Consider the following 23577-nt stretch of genomic DNA (forward strand, 5'->3'; position numbering starts at 1 on the left):
GTGTAGCAGGAAAATCAGACCAAGCATTTTCAGTTGTTTTCAAAACTCTAATAGCAGTGAATGGGGAAAGTCAACACGCGCGCAAATACTTTTCTGTCTATGTTGGGAATTTCCCTTTTACGCCATCTTTTAGATGACAGGAATGTGGATACATTCTGATTATAGTTCCACTGGACTTATTCCTCCCTCGTTAATTTTGTAAGGTGGTTTTTAATGACATTTCAGGAAATCAACGGTCAGTAAAAAACATAGGTGATGTTGGTATGAAAATATTCATTTTAATTGGGCTGCCTCATGGGGCATGTAGACATCATGGAGGTGGGGTATCTAATCAGGGCTCCCTGTTATTTTCTACTTATAATTGCTCCTCTGTTTGTGGGTCTGCAGGGTGCTCCGGCTGGAGGACATATACTTAGCTATTTAATAGAAAAGTCAAGAGTAGTCCATCAAAATCAAGGTGAGAGGAACTTCCACATATTTTACCAGTTATTGGAGGGAGGAGAAGATCATTTAATACGTTGGTTAGGCCTAGAGCGTAAACCTGAGCTTTACAGTTACCTCATACAGGTAAGAACACAAATTGAAGGGGATTTTTGTGAGTATTTTTTAACATGAACAAAATAAATCAATTTTATTTTTCTTCTTAAGGGTGAATGTGCCAAAGTAAGTACCATCTGTGACAAGTCAAACTGGAAGCTCGTGCGTAGAGCTTTCACTATCATTGAGTTCACTGAAGCCGATATTGAGGTAAGAATTTGATGGGTTATGTGCTTGTTCACAATATATTTACCTGAAAATTAAAGTTCACCTACAGACATGCAAAGATACTTTTGTCTAAAAATGAATTTATATGCTTTGTTTAGCCTGAAATGATATGGGATCACCAGCCCATAGATTTTAGTTAACAACATGAACCATATACATCTTTCCATCTTTATATGTTGACATCTTGACTTGACTGCCTCTCTATATAAAATGAAACCCCTTTAGCTTGGGGAAGAAACAAGTATGAGACCGTTTCTGGTGCCACACTCTTGTATCATCTGTGTATTATAAGGATTATATTGTTTTGAACTAAAAGGACGAACAATAACAATGTGCAGTGAAAAGTCTTCTTTTGTTCCATTACTTAGAATCTTTTTGGATTAGTAGCCAGTGTCTTGCATCTGGGGAACATAAAGTATGAGGAAGACACCCATGGCCATGCCATAATTAGGGATGGCACACAAATGCAGTGGGTGTCAAAGGTATGTTCATTGTAAAGATCTGTGCGTAGTTTACATGAGCATGTGCTCTCACAATTGCGTATAAAGATGCACTGATATAGCTAATACGAAGTACAATAATCAACATTGATTGTCTTTTTGGTATTCTATGAATCTCTATGTTATGTATGGTCCAATAGACCCTTCACTATGCATGACAATGTATCATTTCTCTTGGAATGTTTCTTCGAATATGTAAGCTTTTTGGAATACTTGTATTTTCCATAAAAATACATTCTGGAGCATCTTTTCTTACTTTATGCTGTGTCATTTCCATAACATTCCTCCTGAAAATGTAAGATTACATTGACCACTGGTTGTTGCCTTCATCTTTGGTAATAAGTTGTGTCCAGACATGGTAACTATCCAGTTGTCAATTTATTTATGCCTCTCCAAAAGGTAAAATAGGAAAAGCACATATCATATCTGAGAAAAGATGCTCCCGAAATGTTATTTTATTTAGCATTTATTAAATGAGTCATGTTAAGAGAGATGACCGCCGTACTTTTAAGTTGAGTGAGATATTGATTGTAGTTTCCATTGATAAAGAGAATGTGTCATCAGAAAAAGACCTATTGTTGTTTAAATCGGGTTTTTGTATTACATGTGTTTCTTTTTCATTGTTGCCAATGTGTAAATACTATACACATATACAGTACAGAGCAAAAGTTTGGACACACCATCTCATTTAAAGATTTTTCTGTATTTTCATGACTATGAAAATTGTACATTCACACTGAAGCCATCAAAGCTATGAATTAACACATGTGGAATTATATACTTAACAAAAAAGTGTGAAACAACTGAAAATATGTCTTATATTCTAGGTTCTTCAAAGTAGCCACCTTTTGCTTTGATGACTGCTTTGCACACTCTTGGCATTCTCTTGATGAGCTTCAAGAGGTAGTCACCGGAAATGGTCTTCCAACAATCTTGAAGGAGTTCCCAGTGATGCTTAGCACTTGTTGGCCCTTTTGCCTTCACTCTGCGGTCCAGCTCACCCCAAACCATCTCGATTGGGTTCAGGTCTGGTGACTGTGGAGGCCAGGTCATCTGGCGTAGCACCCCATCACTCTCCTTCTTGGTCAAATAGCCCTTAAACATCCTGGAGGTGTGTTTGGGGTCATTGTCCTGCTGAAAAATAAATGATGGCCCAACTAAACGCAAACCGGATGGAATAGCATGCCGCTGCAAGATGCTGTGGTAACCATGCTGGTTCAGTATGCCTTCAATTTTGAATAAATCCCCAACAGTGTCACCAGCAAGGCACCCCCACACCATCACACCTCCTCTTCCATGCTTCACGGTGGGAACCAGGCATGTAGAGTCCATCCGTTCACCTTTTCTGCGTCGCACAAAGACACGGTGGTTGGAACCAAAGATCTCAAATTGGGACTCATCAGACCAAAGCACAGATTTCCACTGGTCTAATGTTCATTCCTTGTGTTCTTTAGCCCAAACAAGTCTCTTCTGCTTGTTGCCTGTCCTTAGCAGTGGTTTCCTAGCAACTATTTTACCATGAAGGCCTGCTGCACAAAGTCTCCTCTTAACAGTTGTTGAAGAGATGTGTCTGCTGCTAGAACTCTGTGTAGCATTGACCTGGTCTCTAATCTGAGCTGCTGTTAACCTGCGATTTCTGAGGCTGGTGACTCGGATAAACTTATCCTCAGAAGCAGAGGTGACTCTTGGTCTTCCTTTCCGGGGGCGGTCCTCATGTGAGCCAGTTTCTTTGTAGCACTTGATGGTTTTGGCAACTGCACTTGGGGACACTTTCAAAGTTTGCCCAATTTTTCGGACTGACTGACCTTCATTTCTCAAAGTAATGATGGCCACTCGTTTTTCTTTACTTAGCTGATTTTTTCTTGCCATAATACAGATTCTAACAGTCTATTCAGTAGGACTATCAGCTGTGTATCCACCAGACTTCTGCACAACACAACTGATGGTCCCAACCCCATTTATAAGGCAAGAAATCCCTCTTATTAAACCTGACAGGGCACACCTGTGAAGTGAAAACCATTTCTGGTGACTACCTCTTGAAGCTCATCCAGAGAATGCCAAGAGTGTGCAAAGCAGTCATCAAAGCAAAAGGTGGCTTCTTTGAAGAACCTAGAATATAAGACATATTTTCAGTTGTTTCACACTTTTTTCTTAAGTATATAATTCCACATGTGTTAATTCATACTTTTGATGCCTTCAGTGTGAATGTACAATTTTCATAGTCATGAAAATACAGAAATCTTTAAATGAGGTGTGTCCAAACTGTTGGCCTGTACTGTATATGTATGTATATATATATATATATATACAGTACAGACCAAAAGTTTGGACACACCTTCTCATTTAAAGATTTTTCTGTATTTTCATGACTATGAAAATTGTACATTCACACTGAAGGCATCAAAACTATGAATTAACACGTGGAATTATATACTTAACAAAAAAGTGTGAAACAACTGAAAATATGTCTTATATTCTAGGTTATTCAAAGTAGCCACCTTTTGCTTTGATGACTGCTTTGCACACTCTTGGCATTCTCTCGATGAGCTTCAAGAGGTAGTCACTGGAAATGGTCTTCCAACAATCTTGAAGGAGTTCCCAGAGATGCTTAGCACTTGTTGGCCCTTTTGCCTTCACTCTGCGGTCCAGCTCACCCCAAACCATCTCGATTGGGTTCAGGTCTGGTGACTGTGGAGGCCAGGTCATCTGGCGTAGCACCCCATCACTCTCCTTCTTGGTCAAATAGCCCTTACACAGCCTGGAGGTGTGTTTGGGGTCAATGTCCTGTTGAAATATAAATGATGGTCCAACTAAACGCAAACCGGATGGAATAGCATGCCGCTGCAAGATGCTGTGGTAGCCATGCTGATTCAGTATGCCTTCAATTTTGAATAAATCCCCAACAGTATCACCAGCAAAGCACCCCCACACCATCACACCTCCTCCTCCATGCTTCACGGTGGGAACCAGGCATGTTCACCTTTTCTGCGCAGCACAAAGCCACGGTGGTTGGAACCAAAGATCTCAAATTTGGACTCATCAGACCAAAGCACAGATTTCCACTGGTCTAATGTCCATTCCTTGTGTTCTTTAGCCCAAACAAGTCTCTTCTGCTTGTTGCCTGTCCTTAGCAGTGGTTTTCTAGCAACTATTTTACCAAGAAGGCCTGCTGCACAAAGTCTCCTCTTAACAGTTGTTGTAGAGATGTGTCTGCTGCTAGAACTCTGTGTGGCATTGACCTGGTCTCTAATCTGAGCTGCTGTTAACCTGAGATTTCTGTGGCTGGTGACTCGGATAAACTTGGTCTTCCTTTCCTGGGGTGGTCCTCATGTGAGCCAGTTTCTTTGTAGCACTTGATGGTTTTTGCAACTGCACTTGGGGACACATTCAAAGTTTGCCCAATTTTTCGGACTGACTGACCTTCATTTCTTAAAGTAATGATGACCACTCGTTTTTCTTTACTTAGAATTTGTATTATGGCAAGAAAAAAGAAGCTAACAGTCTATTCAGTAGGACTATCAGCTGTGTATCCACCTGACTTCTGCACAACAAAACTGATGGTCCCAACCCCAATTATAAGGCAAGAAATCCCACTTATTAAACCTGACAGGGCACACCTGTGAAGTGAAAACCATTTCCAGTGACTACCTCTTGAAGCTCATCAAGAGAATGCCAAGAGTGTGCAAAGCAGTTATCAAAGCAAAAGGTGGCTACTTTGAAGAACCTAGAATATAAGACATATTTTCAGTTGTTTCACAATTTTTTGTTAAGTATATAATTCCACATTTGTTAATTCATAGTTTTGATGCCTTCAGTGTGAATGTACAATTTTCATAGTCATGAAAATGCAGAAAAATCTTTAAATGAGAAGGTGTGTCCAAACTTTTGGTCTGTACTGTATATACTAGCTATTGAACCACCCGTTCTATGCCCGAGCATTTTTATTGGCATATGGTCTCTCATGCTGGTATGTGCTGCCCCCCTCCTGGTATTTGTGCTGTCCCCATCCTGTCCCCACCATCCTATACTGGTATGCGTGGTACCCCTCACCCCAATCCTGATATGTGTGGTACCCCTCACCCCAATCCTGGTATGTGTGGTACCCCTCACCCCAATCCTGGTATGTGTGGTACCCCTCACCCCAATCCTGGTATGTGTGGTACCCCTCACCCCAATCCTGGTATGTGTGGTACCCCTCACCCCAATCCTGGTATGCGTGGTACCCCTCACCCCAATCCTGGTATGCGTGGTACCCCTCACCCCAATCCTGGTATGCGTGGTACCCCATACCTCATCCCTATCCTGGTATGCATGGTATTCCTCATCCTGGTGTGCATGGCCCCCCTCATCCGAATCCCGGTGTGCGTGGCACCCCTCATCCCCCCAATCCCGGTATGCGTGGCACCCCTCATCCCCCCAATCCCGGTATGCGTGGCACCCCTCATCCCCCCAATCCCGGTATGCGTGGCACCCCTCATCCCCCCAATCCCGGTATGCGTGGCAGCCCTCATCCCCCCCAATCCCGGTATGCGTGGCAGCACTCATCCCCCCAATACCGGTATGCGTGGCACCCCTCATCCCCCCAATCCCGGTATGCGTGGCACCCCTCATCCCCCCAATCCCGGTATGCGTGGCACCCCTCATCCCCCCAATCCCGGTATGCGTGGCACCCCTCATCCCCCCAATCCCGGTATGCGTGGCAGCCCTCATCCCCCCCAATCCCGGTATGCGTGGCAGCACTCATCCCCCCAATACCGGTATGCGTGGCACCCCTCATCCCCCCAATCCCGGTATGCGTGGCACCTCTCATCCCCCCAATCCCGGTATGCGTGGCACCCCTCATCCCCAATCCTTGTAGGCGTGGCACCCCTCCCCCCCATTCCCGGTAAGCGTGGCACCCCTCAGCCCCTATCCCGGTAAGCGTGGCACCCCTCACCCCCAATTCCGGTATGGGTGGCACCCCTCACCCCCAATCTCATTATGCGTGGCACCCCTCACCCCCAATCCCGGTATGCGTGGCACCCCTCATCCCTATCCTGGCATGTGTGGTACCCCTCACCCCCCAATCCTGGTATGCGTGGTACCCCTCACCCCCAATCCTGGTATGTGTGGTACCCCTCACTCCTAATCCTGGTATGTGTGGTACCCCTCACCCCCAATCCTGGTATGTGTGGTACCCCTCACCCCACAATCCTGTTATGTGTGGCCCCCTCATCCCTATCCTGGTGTGTATGGTATCCCTCATCCTGGTATGCATGGTACCCCTTCCCTCATCCCAGTATGCATTGCAGTCCATCCCTCATCCCCAATCCCGGTATGCGTGGTACCCCTCATTCCCAATCCCGGCATGTGTGGCACCCCTTATCCCCAATCCTTGTATGCGTGGCACCCCTCATTCCTAATCCCGGTATGCGTGGCACCCCTCATCCCCAATCCCGGTATGCGTGGCACCCCTCATCCCCAATCCTGGTATGCGTGGCACCCCTCATCCCCAATCCCCATATGCGTGGCACCCCTCATCCCCAATCCAGGTATACGTGGCACCCCTCACCCCCAATCCCGGTATGCATGGCACACCCTCACCCCCAATCCCGGTATGCGTGGTACCCCTCACCCCCAATCCTGGTATGCGTGGTACCCCTCACCCCACAATCCTGTTATGTGTGGTACCCCTCACCCCCAATCCCGGTATGTGTGGTACCCCTCACCCCAATCCTGGTATGTGTGGCCCCCTCATCCCTTTCACACTGTACACACATACAAAAAAAATAAACAGTTATTCTCACCTTTCTTCTCTGTACTCCAGCGCTGCTGCGTCCTCTTCTGCCGGAGGCCGGGGGAGGAGTGCGGCGCCGGAGCACCACGCTGTCCGGCGCCATTTTGCTGAAGACACACTGTAAATGTGTCTTCAGTAAAATGGCGCCGGATAGCGCAATGCGCACGCGCCGGTCCGACACCTTCACTCTGCCCCCCGGTCTCCAGCGAAGAGAGGCGCTGCGGCAACGCTCCTACCGGTCAGGTAAGTATGTAAGTATGGTGCCGGAGATCCGCGGTAAGCGCTCAGTGTCTACGCATACCGCGTGATCTCTGGCGCCATACACCTCCTCTTACCTGTAACGGCTGGATGCCTGCTTCTGTCTGGAGCCAGACTGCGCGTCACGCATGCGCAGTCTATCGAGGCTTCGGACAGAGACACGCTTCTACGATTATATTATATATATATATATATATATATACAGTACAGACCAAAAGTTTGGACACACCTTCTCATTTAAAGATTTTTCTGCATTTTCATGACTATGAAAATTGTACATTCACACTGAAGGCATCAAAACTATGAATTAACAAATGTGGAATTATATACTTAACAAAAAAGTGTGAAACAACTGAAAATATGTCTTATATTCTAGGTTCTTCAAAGTAGCCACCTTTTGCTTTGATAACTGCTTTGCACACTCTTGGCATTCTCTTGATGAGCTTCAAGAGGTAGTCACTGGAAATGGTTTTCACTTCACAGGTGTGCCCTGTCAGGTTTAATAAGTGGGATTTCTTGCCTTATAATTGGGGTTGGGACCATCAGTTGTGTTGTGCAGAAGTCAGGTGGATACACAGCTGATAGTCCTACTGAATAGACTGTTAGCTTCTTTTTTCTTGCCATAATACAAATTCTAAGTAAAGAAAAACGAGTGGTCATCATTACTTTAAGAAATGAAGGTCAGTCAGTCCGAAAAATTGGGCAAACTTTGAATGTGTCCCCAAGTGCAGTTGCAAAAACCATCAAGTGCTACAAAGAAACTGGCTCACATGAGGACCACCCCAGGAAAGGAAGACCAAGTTTATCCGAGTCACCAGCCACAGAAATCTCAGGTTAACAGCAGCTCAGATTAGAGACCAGGTCAATGCCACACAGAGTTCTAGCAGCAGACACATCTCTACAACAACTGTTAAGAGGAGACTTTGTGCAGCAGGCCTTCTTGGTAAAATAGTTGCTAGAAAACCACTGCTAAGGACAGGCAACAAGCAGAAGAGACTTGTTTGGGCTAAAGAACACAAGGAATGGACATTAGACCAGTGGAAATCTGTGCTTTGGTCTGATGAGTCCAAATTTGAGATCTTTGGTTCCAACCACCGTGGCTTTGTGCTGCGCAGAAAAGGTGAACATGCCTGGTTCCCACCGTGAAGCATGGAGGAGGAGGTGTGATGGTGTGGGGGTGCTTTGCTGGTGATACTGTTGGGGATTTATTCAAAATTGAAGGCATACTGAATCAGCATGGCTACCACAGCATCTTGCAGCGGCATGCTATTCCATCCGGTTTGCGTTTAGTTGGACCATCATTTATTTTTCAACAGGACATTGACCCCAAACACACCTCCAGGCTGTGTAAGGGCTATTTGACCAAGAAGGAGAGTGATGGGGTGCTACGCCAGATGACCTGGCCTCCACAGTCACCAGACCTGAACCCAATCGAGATGGTTTGGGGTGAGCTGGACCGCAGAGTGAAGGCAAAAGGGCCAACAAGTGCTAAGCATCTCTGGGAACTCCTTCAAGATTGTTGGAAGACCATTTCCAGTGACTACCTCTTGAAGCTCATCGAGAGAATGCCAAGAGTGTGCAAAGCAGTCATCAAAGCAAAAGGTGGCTACTTTGAATAACCTAGAATATAAGACATATTTTCAGTTGTTTCACACTTTTTTGTTAAGTATATAATTCCACGTGTTAATTCATAGTTTTGATGCCTTCAGTGTGAATGTACAATTTTCATAGTCATGAAAATACAGAAAAATCTTTAAATGAGAAGGTGTGTCCAAACTTTTGGTCTGTACTGTATATATATATATATATATATATATATATATATATATAAATAAATGATCTTTGTGCTTGTTCATTGGATGCTTCAATACAAACTATAAGGTCTGAGTCAGTCTATTGCTGCTAATGTGAACTTCCTGAAACAACAGGAAGTATTAGTGTAGAATAGCCCTTGTGGCCAGTGTAAAAATTGCAAGATTTCTAATTTTTATTTTTAATACAAATTGTGATATGTAAAAACACTGCCAAAAATGTTTTGAAAATAAATTTAATAGAAAAACCTGATTAAATAGTAGGTCATTTTGTGATGACACATATTCCCTCTAAGGGATAATAAATACATTTAGTGTGACACAGTAAAACATTGCAATTAAACTATTGTTGTTCTTATTCCAAGAGTTTTTTTTTGTAAATACAACTAAGTGATGTTGGTTTCAAGTTCCTTACTCTATACAGTATCAGTCAAAAGTTTGGACACATCTGTTCATGCAGTGATTTTCCTTGTTTTTATTGGAATGTGCACATTGTAGATTATGAGTGAAGGCAGCAAATCCACAAAGGAACACATATGAAAACAAAGAGTAAAGAAACATGTGTTAAACAAAGCAGAATATGTGAGGAATCGAAGATTCCTCAAAGTACTCTTTTTTTACTCTGATAGTTGTACACACCCTTGGCATTCTCTTAAGTAGCTTTATATGGTAGTTGCCTGGAATTACTTTCCAACAGTGTTGAAGCAGTTCCCAGAGGTTCTGAACACTTGGCTGCTTTAACTTCACTTTGTGGTTCAACTAATCCGAAACCATCTAATTTGAAGTCAGGTGATTTTAGAAACTGTCATTGGATGCATAACTCCACCTATCTCCTTCTTGGTCACAGAGCCCTTACAAAGCCTGGAGGAGTGTTTTGGGTCATTGTCCTGTTGCAACACAAATGATAAGGATTGATGGTGATGAATGGTCTCACTTAGTGCAGACCAGATGGGATGGCATGTTGTTGCAGAATTCTGACAGCCATGTTGGGTAAATATGCCTTGAATTTGGAATCATCAGTAAAGCACCCACACACCATCAAACCTCCTTCAAAGGGTATACTTTGAGGAATCTAAGGTTTAACACATATTTTGGTTATATGTTTCTTTACTTCTTGTTTTCATATGTGCCCCTCCAGGGGATATCTCCCAGTCTTAATCTGCAAAGTGTAAATTTCAATATGAGCAAGGAATAAAATTGCATGTACGGATGTGTCCAAACTTTTGACTAGTATAGTATGTCTTTTATATATATACAGCGGGTGAAATAAGTATTGAATACGTCACCAATTTTCTAAGTAAATATATTTCTAAAGGTGCTATTGACATAAATTCTCACCAAGTGTCAGTAACAACCCATCCAATCCACACAGGCAAAGAAATTAAACGACAGATGTCCATAAATTAAGTTATATGCAATAATGAGAAATGACACAGGAAAAAAAAGTATTGAACACGCTTACCGAAATGTGTTTAATATTCGTTCATAGAAAAGCCTTTGTTGGTGATACCAGCTTTAAGACGCCTCCTGTATGGAGAAACTAGTCTCATGCATTGCTCAGGTGTGATTTTGGCCCATTCTTCCACACAAACACTTTTCAAATTCTGAAAGTTCTGTGGGCGTCTTCTATGAACTCTGAGCTTTAGTTCCTTCCATAAATTTTCTATTGGATTCAAGTCAAGGGATTGCCTGGGACATTCTAGCAGCTTTATTTTCTTTCTCTGAAACCAATTCAAAGTTTCCTTGGCAGTGTGTTTAGGATCAATGTCTTGTCATTGTCATCCTGGTACCCATCCGCTACACCATCTCACCCTCTCCTCTCCCCTTCCTCCTGTCTCCCCACCCACCCCCTATAGATTGTGAGCCCTTGTGGACAGGACCCCCTGCCCTACTGTACCAGTGCGCCTCGTTTGATGTTTCATGTTCGTGTCCCTGTCTGCCCCTACACTTGTAAAGTGCCATGGAACCTAATGGCGCTATATAAATATTTAATAATAGTATATGTATCAAGAATGACTCGATACATTTGTCCATTCATCCTTTCTTCAATTACATGAAGTTTGACAGTACCGTATGCTGAAATACAGCCCCACACCATGATGTTTCCACTTCACTGTTGGTGTGGTGTTTTGGGGTGATATGCAGTGCCTTTTGGCCTCCAAGCATAGTGTACATTATGACATCCAAAGAGTTAATTTTTTTCCTCATCTGACCAGACTATATTCTCCCAGTATTTCACAGGCTTGTCTACATGTTGATGAGCAAACTTTAAATGCGCTTGAACATGCTTTTTGTTCAGTAATGGAGTCTTGCGTGGTGAGAGTGCATACAGGCCATGGAGGTTGAGTGTATTACTTATTGTTTTCTTTGAAACAATTGTACCTGCTGATTCCAAGTCCTTCTGTAGCTCTCCACATGTGGTCATTGGACATCTCTTCTGATAATTCTTTTCGCTCCTCTGTCTGAAATGTTGTAGAAATATATTTACTTAGCAAATTGGTGACATGTTCAATACTTATTTTATCCGCTGTATATCTATATCTATCTATCTATCTATCTATCTATCTATCTATCTATCTATCTATCTATCTATGTACACTGCTCAAAAAAATAAAGGGAACACTCAAATAACACATCCTAGATCTGAATGAATGAAATATTCTCATTGAATACTTTGTTCTGTACAAAGTTGAATGTGCTGACAACAAAATCACACAAAAATCATCAATGGAAATCAAATTTATTAACCAATGGAGGCCTGGATTTGGAGTCACCCCCAAAATTAAAGTGGAAAAACACACTACAGGCTGATCCAACTTTGATGTAATGTCCTTAAAACAAGTCAAAATGAGGCTCAGCATTGTGTGTGGCCTCCACGTTCCTGTATGACCTCCCTACAACTCCTGGGCATGCTCCTGATGAGGTTGTGGATGGTCTCCTGTGGGATCTCCTCCCAGACCTGGACTAAAGCATCCGCCAACTCCTGGACAGTCTGTGGTGCAACGTGACGTTGGTGGATGGAGCGAGACATGATGTCCCAGATGTGCTCAATCGGATTCAGGTCTGGGGAACGGGCGGGCCAGTCCATAGCTTCAAAGCCTTCATCTTGCAGGAACTGCTGACACACTCCAGGCACATGAGGTCTGGCATTGTCCTGAATTAGGAGGAACCCAGGGCCAACCGCAAAAGTATGTGGTCTCACAAGGGGTCTGAGGATCTCATCTCTGTACCTAATGGCAGTCAGGCTACCTCTGGCGAGCACATGGAGGGCTGTGCGGCCCTCCAAAGAAATGCCTCTCCACACCATTACTGACCCACTGCCAAACCGGTCATGCTGAAGGATGTTGCAGGCCGCAGATCACTCTCCACGGCGTCTCCAGACTCTGTCACGTCTGTCACATATGCTGAGTGTGAACCTGCTTTCATCTGTGAAGAGCACAGGGCGCAGGTGGCGACTTTGCCAATCCTGGTGTTCTGTGGCAAATGTCAAGCGTCCTGCACGGTGCTGGGCTATGAGCACAACTCCCATCTGCGGACATCGGGCCCTCATACCACCCTCATAGAGTCGGTTTCTAACCGTTTGTGCCCTTCTGGAGGTCATTTTGCAGGGCTCTGGCAGTGCTCCTCCTGTTCCTCCTTGCACAAAGGCGGAGGTAGCGGTCCTGCTGCTGGGTTGTTGCCCTCCTATGTCTCCCTCCACGTCTCCTGGTGTACTGGCCTGTCTCTTGGTAGCGCTTCCAGCCTCTGGACACTACGCTGACAGACACAGCAAACCTTCTTGCCACAGCTCGTATTGATGTGCCATCCTGGATGAGCTGCACTACCTGAGCAACTTCTGTGGGTTGTAGAGTCCGTCTCATGCTACCACGAGTGTGAAAGCACAACCAACATTCAAAAGTGACCAAAACATCAGCCAGAAAGCATTGGTACTGAGATGTGGTCTGTGGTCCCCACCTGCAGAACCACTCCTTTATTGAGGGTGTCTTGATAATTGCCAATAATTTCCATCTATTGTCTATTCCATTTGCACAACAGCATGTGAAATTGATTGTCAATCAGTGTTGCTTCCTAAGTGGACAGATTGATTTCACAGAAGTTTGATTTACTTGGAGTTATATTCTGTTGTTTAAGTGTTCCCTTTATTTTTTTGAGCAGTTTATATTTATATACACACACGTGGTCAAAATTGTTGGTACCCCTCGTTTAATGAAAGAAAAACCCACAATGGTCACAGAAATAACTTGAATCTGACAAAAGTAATAATAAATTAAAAATCTATGAAAATTAACAAATGAAAGTCAGACATTGCTTTTCAACCCTGCTTCCACAGAATTTTAAAAAATAATTAAACTCATGAAATAGGCCTGGACAGAAATGATGGTACTCTTAACTTAATATTTTGTTGAACAACCTTTTGAGGCAATCAAACGATTTCTGTAACTGTCAATGAGACTTCTGCACCTCTCGACAGGTATTTTGGCCCACTCCTCATGAGCAAACTGCTCCAGTTATCTCGTGTTTGAAGTCTGCCTTTTCCAGACGGCATGATTCAACTCTTTTCAAAGATGCTCAATAGGATTTAGGTCAGGGCTCATAGAAGGCCACTTCAGAATAGTCCAATGTTTTCCTCTTAGCCATTCTTGGGTGTTTTTAGCTGTGTGTTTTGGGTCATTATCCTGTTGCAAGACCCATGACCTGTGACTGAGACCAAGCTTTCTGACACTGGGCAACATATTTCTCTCTAGAATCCCTTGATAGTCTTGAGATTTCATTGTACCCTGCACAGATTCAAGACACCCTGTGCCAGATGCAACAAAGCAACCCCAGAACATAACAGAGCCTCCTCCATGTTTCACAGTATGGACAGTGTTCTTTTCTTGATATGCTTCATTTTTCAACTGTGAACATAGAGCTTATGTGTCTTTCCAAAAACTTCCATTTTTGTCTCATCTGTCCATAGGACATTCTCCCAGAAGCTTTGTGGCTTGTCAACATGTAGTTTGGCAAATTCCAGTCTGGCTTTTTCATTATTTTTTTCCAACAATTGTGTTCTCCTTGGTCGTCTCCCAAGAAGTCCACTTTGGATCAAACAACGACGAATGGTGCGATCTGACACTGATGTTCCTTGAGCTTGAAGTTCACCTTTAACCTCTTTAGAAGTTATCCTGGGCTCTTTTGTTACCATTCGTATTATCCGTCTCTTTGATTTGTCATCAATTTTCCTCCTGCGGCCACGTCCAGGGAGGTTCGCTACAGTCCCATGGATCTTAAATTTCTGAATAATATGTGCAACTGTAGTCACAGGAACATGAAGCTGCTTGAGATGGTCTTATAACCTTTACCTTTACCATTCTTGTCTATAATTTTCTTTCTAATCTCCTGAGACAACTCTTTCCTTTGCTTCCTCTGGTCCATGTTGAGTGTGGTACACACCATGTTGCCAAACAGCACAGTGAGTATCTGTAGCCCTATATACAGGCCCACTGACTGATTACAAGATTGTAGACACTTGTGATGCTAATTAGTGGACACAACTGGATTAAACATGTCCCCTTTGTCACATTATTTTCAGGGGTACCATCATTTTTGTCCAGGCCTATTTCATGAGTTTATTTATTTTTTTAATTCTGTGGAAGCAGGGTTGAAAAGCAATGTCTGACTTTCATTTGTTCATTTCCATAGATTTTTAATTTATTATTACTTTCGTCAGATTGAAGATATTTCTGTGACCATTGTGGGTTTTTCTTTTATTAAACGAGGGGTACCAATAATTTTGACCACGTGTGTGTGTGTGTGTGTGTATATATATATATATATATATATATATATATATATATATATATATATATACAGTGGTGGCCAAAAGTATTGGCACCCCTGCAATTCTGTCAGATAATACTCAGTTTCTTCCTGAAAATGATTGCAATCACAAATTCTTTGGTATTATTATCTTCATTTAATTTGTCTTCAATGAAAAAACACAAAAAGAATTGTCCTAAAGCCAAATTGGATATAGTTCCACACCAAACCTAAAAAAGGGGGTGGACAAAAGTATTGGCACTGTTTGAAAAATCATGTGATGCTTCTCTAATTCGTGTAATTAACAGCACCTGTAACTCACCTGTGGCACCTAACAGGTGTTGGCAATAACTAAATCACACTTGCAGCCAGTTAACATGGATTAAAGTTGACTCAACCTCTGTCCTGTGTCCTTGTGTGTACCACATTGAGCATGGAGAAAAGAAAGAAGACCAAAGAACTGTCTGAGGACTTGAGAAACCAAATTGTGAGGAAGCATGAGCAATCTCAAGGCTACAAGTCCATCTCCAAAGACCTGTGCCTTCCGTGCGCAGTGTCATCAAATTGACGAGAGATTTCAACGCAAGATTGTGCGGATGGTGGATAAAGAACCCGACTAACATCCAAACAAGTTCAAGCTGCCCTGCAGTCCAAGGGTACAACAGTGTCAACCCATACTATCCATCGGTGTCTGAATGAAAAGGGACTGTATGGTAGGATACCCAGGAAGACCCCACTTCTTACCCCGAGACATAAAAAAGCCAGGCTGGAGTTTGCCAAAACTTACCTGAGAAAGCCTAAAACGTTTTGGAAGAATGTTCTCTGGTCAGATGAGACAAAAGTAGAGCTTTTTGGGAAAAAGCATCAACATAGAGTGTACAGGAAAAAAAAAGAGGCATTCAAAAAAAAGAACACGGTCCCTACAGTCAAACATGGCAGAGGTTCCCTGATGTTTTGGGGTTGCTTTGCTGCCTCTGGCACTGGACTGCTTGACCGTGTGCATGGCATTATGAAGTCTGAAGACTACCAACAAATTTTGCAGCATAATGTAGGGCCCAGTGTGAGAAAGCTGGGTCTCCCTCAGAGGTCATGGGTCTTCCAGCAGGACAATGACCCAAAACACGCTTCCAAAAGAACTATAAAATGGTTTGAGAGAAAGCACTGGAGACTTCTAAGGTGGCCAGCAATGAGTCCAGACCTGAATCCCATAGAACACCTGTGGAGAGATCTCAAAATGGCAGTTTGGAGAAGGCACCCTTCAAATATCAGGGACCTGGAGCAGTTTGCCAAAGAAGAATGGTCTACAATTCCAGCAGAGCATTGTAAGAAACTCATTGATGGTTACCGGAAGCAGTTGTTTGCAGTTATTTTGGCTAAAGGTTGTGCAACCAAGTATTAGACTGAGGGTGCCAATACTTTTGTCTGGCCCATTTTTGGAATTTTGTGTGAAATGATCAATGATTTGATTTTTGCTTCATTCTCTTTTGTGTTTTTTCCTCGCAAGCAAATTAAGTGAAGATAATAATACCAAAGAATTTGTGATTGCAATCATTTTAAGGAAGAAACTGAGCATTATCTGACAGAATTGCAGGAGTGCCAATACTTTTGGCCCCCACTGTATATATATAAAGATTAAGTAAATAATAAGGTTTGCTTTCTTTTTTCTTATTGCAGCTTCTTGGTGTTCCTGTGTCCATTTTACAAGAAGCTCTAACACACAAGAAGATTGAAGCTAGATCTGAGCAGGTTTGTTTTCTAAAGTTACCATATGTGTTGGATTATCATTCTATAGTTCTTTCTATTAAAGGGGTTATCTGGGACTAACCTCTTTAACTTGCTGATAAAACACTGATTTTATTGACAAGCAGCCCAGTAACTAACGCATTGATAGAATCAGGGGTCTCTGTCTCTATGTTATGCTGCTCTCAGATTACGTAGCAAACACCTGCTGACATATTCACTTTAATGATCTCAGGTATTTATTGTCACCTCCAGGTTCTCAGCCCATTGAATTTAGAATTGGCATACTATGCCCGTGATGCCCTTGCCAAAGCAATGTATGGGAGATCCTTCAGCTGGCTTGTTAACAAAATTAATAGGTCGCTAGCAAATAAGGTAACTGTCGTAGCATTAATGAAATGTTTATGATTTTCATGTTACATAAATTATCTTTTTTCTTTCTTATATTACCTTCCTGTATTCTGTGATGAAAAGTGTAATGCACACGCCCGGGCTGAGTGGCGTGTGTGTGTATATGTAGTGATTCCACTGGACCGTGCCGGAGAGTGAATGCCTGGAGGGGCGTAACTAAGTATCCACCCGATCCAACCAGGGTCGCACGACGGCATACGACCCCAGTGCACCAAGGAGGAACCGAGCAGAGGGACCAGGTGCTACTCCAGGACAGACCCCGGACACAGCTGTTGACCCACACAGGGGAATACAGGAACAGGCAGGTTAGGCTGGCACACAGACTGCTGGCTATAGGCAGACACGGCTGGTATGCAGACTGGCGGATGCTGGTAAGCACGACTGGTATGCAGGCAGGGAGGTACTGGCAGGTACGACAGGTTGGAGCACCGAGTGGATAGGACCCAGGAACAGAACCGCAGATGCGGTGGACAAACACAGCAGAGTGAGGCCGCCCAGAGCGGCGAGCAAGAGCAGAACAAGACGAGACCGCCTGCAGCGGTGAGCGAGAGAAGAGCAGGACAAGGCCGCCTGGAGCAGCGAGCAAAGGGTCAGAGCAGAGAGAGACTGCCAGAACAGCGAGCAAAGGGTCAGAGCAGAGCGAGACTGCCGGAGCAGCGAGCAAAGGGTCAGAGCAGAGCGAGACTGCCGGAGCAGCGAGCAAAGGGTCAGAGCAGAGCGGAAACCGCAGGAGCGGTGAGCAAGGCAGGGCAGGATTTTCTTGTTTTTATTTTTAGATTCTGTCTCTCACAGTTGAAGTGAACCTATGATAAAAATTACAGACCTCTCCATTCTTTGTAGATGGGAAAACTTGCAAAATCAGCAGTATATCAAATACTTATTTTCCCCACAGTCTACTTATTAGATTTTGTGCAAATCAATTTGCAAATCCAATTCCATTGGCCATGACAGTGGTCTATGACTGATGCATGAAAGTGGGGGTTCTGCCTCTTACCTGACGGCATTCGCATCTCTTATTTTGATTAGCTGGCCTGAAGCAATGTCACATGTGTGCCATACTACAATGATGATGTTAGGCCAGGCTTGCATATCAAAAGAAGAGCTGCAGATGCTGGAACGTCAGAGGCGGTACTCCCGCACCCGTGCAGCTCCTGCTCTGCAGCATTTCTGGAATTTGTGACAATCACAGCAAAAAATGGAGATTATCTCAAACTAGATTTAATGTGCAGAGAAGAGTGCTGACTTATAGTTTACTTGTTCAAGCAATAGAGAGAGGCGATTAGACGAGTATGTTGGCATTACACTGAACTGAGCAGCAATTTCGAAGTTCCCCAATTTTTTTATAATGGAGAAAAGGCTACGTATATTGTGAACATTACTGTGATTTTACGGCAACTCACGGGTATCGCAGTGTCATTGACGAGTCCTAGTCTAAATGTTTTATGTCAGAATAAAATTGTGTGGTTTTAGATATTTAGTGTAACATCAAATTTGTATATTTATGGATCCAAATGGAAAAGGTGTTGGAATGGTTGAACAGGGGCCATTGAACTGTACAGGGATCAAAATTTTCTAATGGCTGTCCTGGTTGAAGTTAATAGAAAGAAAAAGTTAAGAGGGCAGTAGAAGGGAATGAACAGAGGCAACTTACAGTATGTCCTGCGGTAAATGGTTGCTGGAGGTGGTCTTGGGGAAGTGGGTGCACTTTTCCATGTTTTGCTATAGGGTTTGCTTGTTCGTTTTTGCATTCCTCTCTGTTTCCTCTTCTAAATATACAGTAACAATTAATCAATCACATTTTCATTCTTCTCTATAACTGATCTCCGCAGCCTTCCCTTCAGTGCGGCAAAGGGAGAAATAGAGTAGCTGTAACTCGAGTGATCTTGCCAAACATCCTGTTATGTTCTTGTACATATCAACAGCTCTGTCCTTTGTCATAAAATATTTAGCTCCTAAACGCTGAGGATGCTGGTGTGACCTTCTGGAGCCATGAAATGCAATAAAATATTCATATCATTATGGCTTACATTTACACTACATTCTTCTAAACAGATGATGAACGTGATGTGATGAATTTAGAAATTGGTTATAAGTAGATTAGAAATGGCGAAGAAGACAATTTTGAAGATTTTACTTTTTTATATATATATAGTTTGAATTTGGTGGTATATTTAATATAAATGTGTTATTTATCACGGTTATACAATAGAAATGTTTAAGATGAACATGTTCTATCAGATTGTGATGAGACTTGATTAATTCATTTTACCATGTAATTGAAATTAATAGGAGCCACCCAAGAAAACAGTAATAGGACTTTTGGACATTTATGGCTTTGAAGTGTTTGAAACAAACAGGTAAATTGCTCACTTCTCTGATCTAATATGATATAATTTTTATTTGCCCTTCATGTATAATTTGTATCCTAAAATTGGTAGTTTTGTTCAATGTCTAAGAAATCATTGGTGCTTTCATAATGTTATGTAACTCTTTTTTCTTATCTTGGTTGAACTGCACTATTAATGGCTCCTTGTGGGAGAAAATGTAATAGGCAACCTTGCAACAGTCCAATTTTTTTCTCATACAGAATCATTGAAATTGCAACGATGCTAATATTTTCGTAGACTCAGAATGTTAGAGTGCTTGTCATGTTCGCTGCGATGTCATAATGCAGACGAGCCCTAGTGCTTAAACTAAACCTGTCACCTCCACAAATGAAATAGTGTTTCAACCATGCCTGGCTGCCTCACTGGAGCAGTGGCTGCAGGGAGAAAATGAAGATATATTCTCCCAGAACAAGTTGTCAGTGAATGTGCAGGGCCGTGATAACAGTGTACTCACTGTGTAGTGAGATTCTAATAGACCAAAATAAAGGGCTCTCCCCTAGTAATTAAAAAAAACCTACAATAGTATGGGAGTAACAGCCAAACAAAGGCATACACTTAATATATTTTATTAAACAATAAAAATGACAATTAAAAAGGAGAATATCAAACATAGGCGTATAACCACACAAGGTACTAAACCAATGCATACAACCATTTAGCATAAATGTACATGGCTCAATAATTGAAACCAAGTAGAAAGTAATCCTGACTTTATATCAGATTTTTAAGAATTATCCAGTAAAGATAACAAAATTGTCCTTAAGAGTGTCATAAAGAGGCTGACATTTAAAAAATGCTACATCATCAAATCTGAAGAGGGAAAAATACATTAAATGAGGGAAGATTACTGTTGCATACCTTGGTGTGGATATCTGTGGAAAACATACATAAAATCCTGCAGCGTTTCCTCATGTGGGAACGTGGCCCTATTATCTTGTTAAGTGTATATGTTAAACAAATAAATCTGTTGATTGTATTAATTGGTTTATTACATTGTAGTACTCTATTAATTTCCCCAGCTTTGAGCAGTTTTGCATTAATTACTGTAATGAGAAACTGCAGCTGCTCTTTATTGATATGACACTAAAAGCGGAGCAAGAAGAATATGAAACAGAAGGAATTGAGGTAATCTACAATATTTGTATAATTTACATGTTTGGAATATTCGTATAGCAAAAGAAATTATTATTTGCTAAATAATTTTACTAAATTGTCCTTCTGAAATAATGTACATGATTTCATTTAGTATATTTTCAGTTGATTTACACCTCATTGGTGTTCAAGCACGTAATCCACAACTGCAGCTCACATTTACGTAATATTTAGACTGCATCTTAAATACATGTAGGTTATGCATACCTGAATACGTGTATTTTTTGTTAAAGTTAAGTTTTGCTATATGGTTTCCTTAAAGGGAACCTGTCATATTGTGCTTGCAGCCTTTTCTATGGACAGCATGTTATAGAGAAGGAGAAGCTGAGCAGACTGATGTATAGGTTTATTGGAAAAGATTCTGTAAAACGAGAATTTTATTAATTGAAATCCCTGGTGTTTGTACAAATATAGGAGTCCAGCGGGCGGTTCTACTAGTGATTGACAGCTATCTCTGCATACACAGTCATATATGGGAGACAGTCAATTAATGAATAGGACCGCCCACTGGACTCTTATGCATACAGAAATTTTAATTAATAAAATGTTTTATTGAAACTTTTTCGACAAAAATGTATAACAATCGGATCAGCTCCTCCTGCTTTACATCATCCTGCTTGCAGATCAGCATTATCATTTTCAAAATTACAGGGTTCCCTTTAATCATTTTAAACTGTTTGGCGACCACTGCCTCCGAAGATTACACTGTATAATCAGTCAAAGTCAAATCTGCCATTGAGTTTCCTGACATCAGAGTCTGTAATCTTTGTCTCCTCTCTTGAAATAATTTGCAACCAAATAAAAAGATCATCTTTCTCAATTTAAAATTTATAGTGAAATCCTACAGCAAAAGGCGTCAACAGTCATTTTTCTCATTATATTTTTTCTTAATAAAATTAGGTTTCCACAGCAAATACCTCTTTTCCATCAAACTATCTCTGTTTGATAATAAATCTCCTCTGTAAATTGTGCAGATTATTTACATGTTGCTATGATATCAGTGTATATACAGTGCCTACAAGTAGTATTCAACCCCCTGCAGATTTAGCTGGTTTGATAAGATGCAAATAAGTTAGAGCCTTCAAACTGCAAACAAGAGTAGGTTTTATGAACAGAAGCATAAATCTTACAAACCAAAAAGTTATGTTGCTCAGTTGAATTTTATTAAATTTTAAACATAAAAGTGTGGGTCAATTATTATTCAACCCCTATGTTTAATATTTTGTGGAATAACCCTTGTTTGCAATTACAGCTAATAATCGTCTTTTATAAGACCTGATCAGGCCGGCACAGGTCTGTGGAGTTATCTTGGCCCACTCCTCCATGCAGATCTTCTCCAAGTTATCTAGGTTCTTTGGGTGTCTCATGTGGACTTTATTCTTGAGCTCCTTCCACAAGTTTTCAATTGGGTTAAGGTCAGGAGACTGACTAGGCCACTCCAGCACCTTGACTTTTTCCCTCTTGAACCAGGCCTTGGTTTTCTTGGCTGTGTGCTTTGGGTCGTTGTCTTGTTGGAAGATGAAATTACGACCCATCTTAAGATCCTTGATGGAGGAGCGGAGGTTCTTGGCCAAAATCTCCAGGTAGGCCGTGCTATCCATCTTCCCATGGATGCGGACCAGATGGCCAGGCCCCTTGGCAGAGAAACAGCCCCACAGCATGATGCTGCCACCACCATGCTTGACTGTAGGGATGGTATTCTTGGGGTCGTATGCAGTGCCATCCAGTCTCCAAACGTCACGTGTGTGGTTGGCACCAAAGATCTCGATCTTGGTCTCATCAGACCATAGAACCTTGAACCAGTCTGTCTCAGAGTCCTCCAAGTGATCATGAGCAAACTGTAGACGAGCCTTGACATGACGCTTTGAAAGTAAAGGTACCTTACGGGCTCGTCTGGAACGGAGACCATTGCAGTGGAGTACGTTACTTATGGTATTGACTGAAACCAATGTCCCCACTGCCATGAGATCTTCCCGGAGCTCCTTCCTTGTTGTCCTTGGGTTAGCCTTGACTCTTCGGACAAGCCTGGCCTCGGCACGGGAGGACACTTTCAAAGGCTGTCCTGGCCGTGGAAGGCTAACAGTAGTTCCATAAGCCTTCCACTTACGGATGATGCTCCCAACAGTGGAGACAGGTAGGCCCAACTCCTTGGAAAGGGTTTTGTACCCCTTGCCAGCCTTGTGACCCTCCACGATCTTGTCTCTGATGGCCTTGGAATGCTCCTTTGTCTTTCCCATGTTGACCATGTCTGAGTGCTGTTCACAAGTTTGGGGAGGGTCTTAAATAGTCAGAAAAGGCTGGCAAAAGAGATCTTTAATCCACACATGTGAAGCTCATTATTCTTGGTGCCTAAACTACTTCTTAATACTTTTGGGGGACCAAACAGAATTCTTGTGGTTTGAGGGGTTGAATAATAAATGACACGCTGAATTAACTTTTAACGTTTAAAAAAAAAAAAAAAATTTGCTGCAGTGCATTTCCCACTTCCAGGCTGATCTACAGTACAAATGTCACAATGCCAAGTTAATTCCGCATGTGTCAACCAGCTAAATCTGCAGGGGGTTGAATACTACTTGTAGGCACTGTAAATATAGTTGCTACAAACGCTCCAGACAGTAATACCCCTCTAAAGGGGTTGTCTCACAAAAGACATTTATGGCTCACCTCAGGGACCCGCACCTATCTTCAGAACAGGGGTCCTACATCCCACATCAACTGGCATCTGACCACCAGAGAGTAACAGTCCAAAACACGCAGAGTGAGATGTAATGACACCCTGCTCTGATCGCACTGCAGAGCCATTACAAGTTGCTGTAAGTACAAGAAGTATTAGTGCGATTAATGGCATCTCCGTACTGGCAGTACAGCAGAGGTGACCATGCTATGAAAGGAGATGAGCTGATAGAAGTGTTTGTAATGTGACACAGCAAAACTCAGCTTTGCTGCCCCTCATCCTACAGGGACCTAATCTGAAGGGT

General features: G+C 42.4%; 1 protein-coding gene across 1 annotated transcript in view; it reads left to right on the forward strand.

The window, feature by feature from the left end:
* Positions 1-23577, forward strand: part of MYO1H (myosin IH) — a 223288-nt gene that overhangs the window by 65227 nt on the left and 134484 nt on the right. Inside the window, exons 6-12 of the mRNA XM_073672594.1 lie at positions 388-567; positions 649-747; positions 1134-1247; positions 16584-16655; positions 16905-17024; positions 19350-19417; positions 20467-20572. Coding sequence (XP_073528695.1) covers positions 388-567; positions 649-747; positions 1134-1247; positions 16584-16655; positions 16905-17024; positions 19350-19417; positions 20467-20572 — 759 coding nt within the window. The remainder of the gene's footprint in view (positions 1-387; positions 568-648; positions 748-1133; positions 1248-16583; positions 16656-16904; positions 17025-19349; positions 19418-20466; positions 20573-23577) is intronic.

This window comes from Phyllobates terribilis, unplaced genomic scaffold (genome assembly GCF_046119375.1).
Source record: "Phyllobates terribilis strain yellow unplaced genomic scaffold, ASM4611937v1 Scaffold_1__5_contigs__length_1240528914, whole genome shotgun sequence".
Classification (NCBI taxonomy): Eukaryota; Metazoa; Chordata; class Amphibia; order Anura; family Dendrobatidae; genus Phyllobates; species Phyllobates terribilis.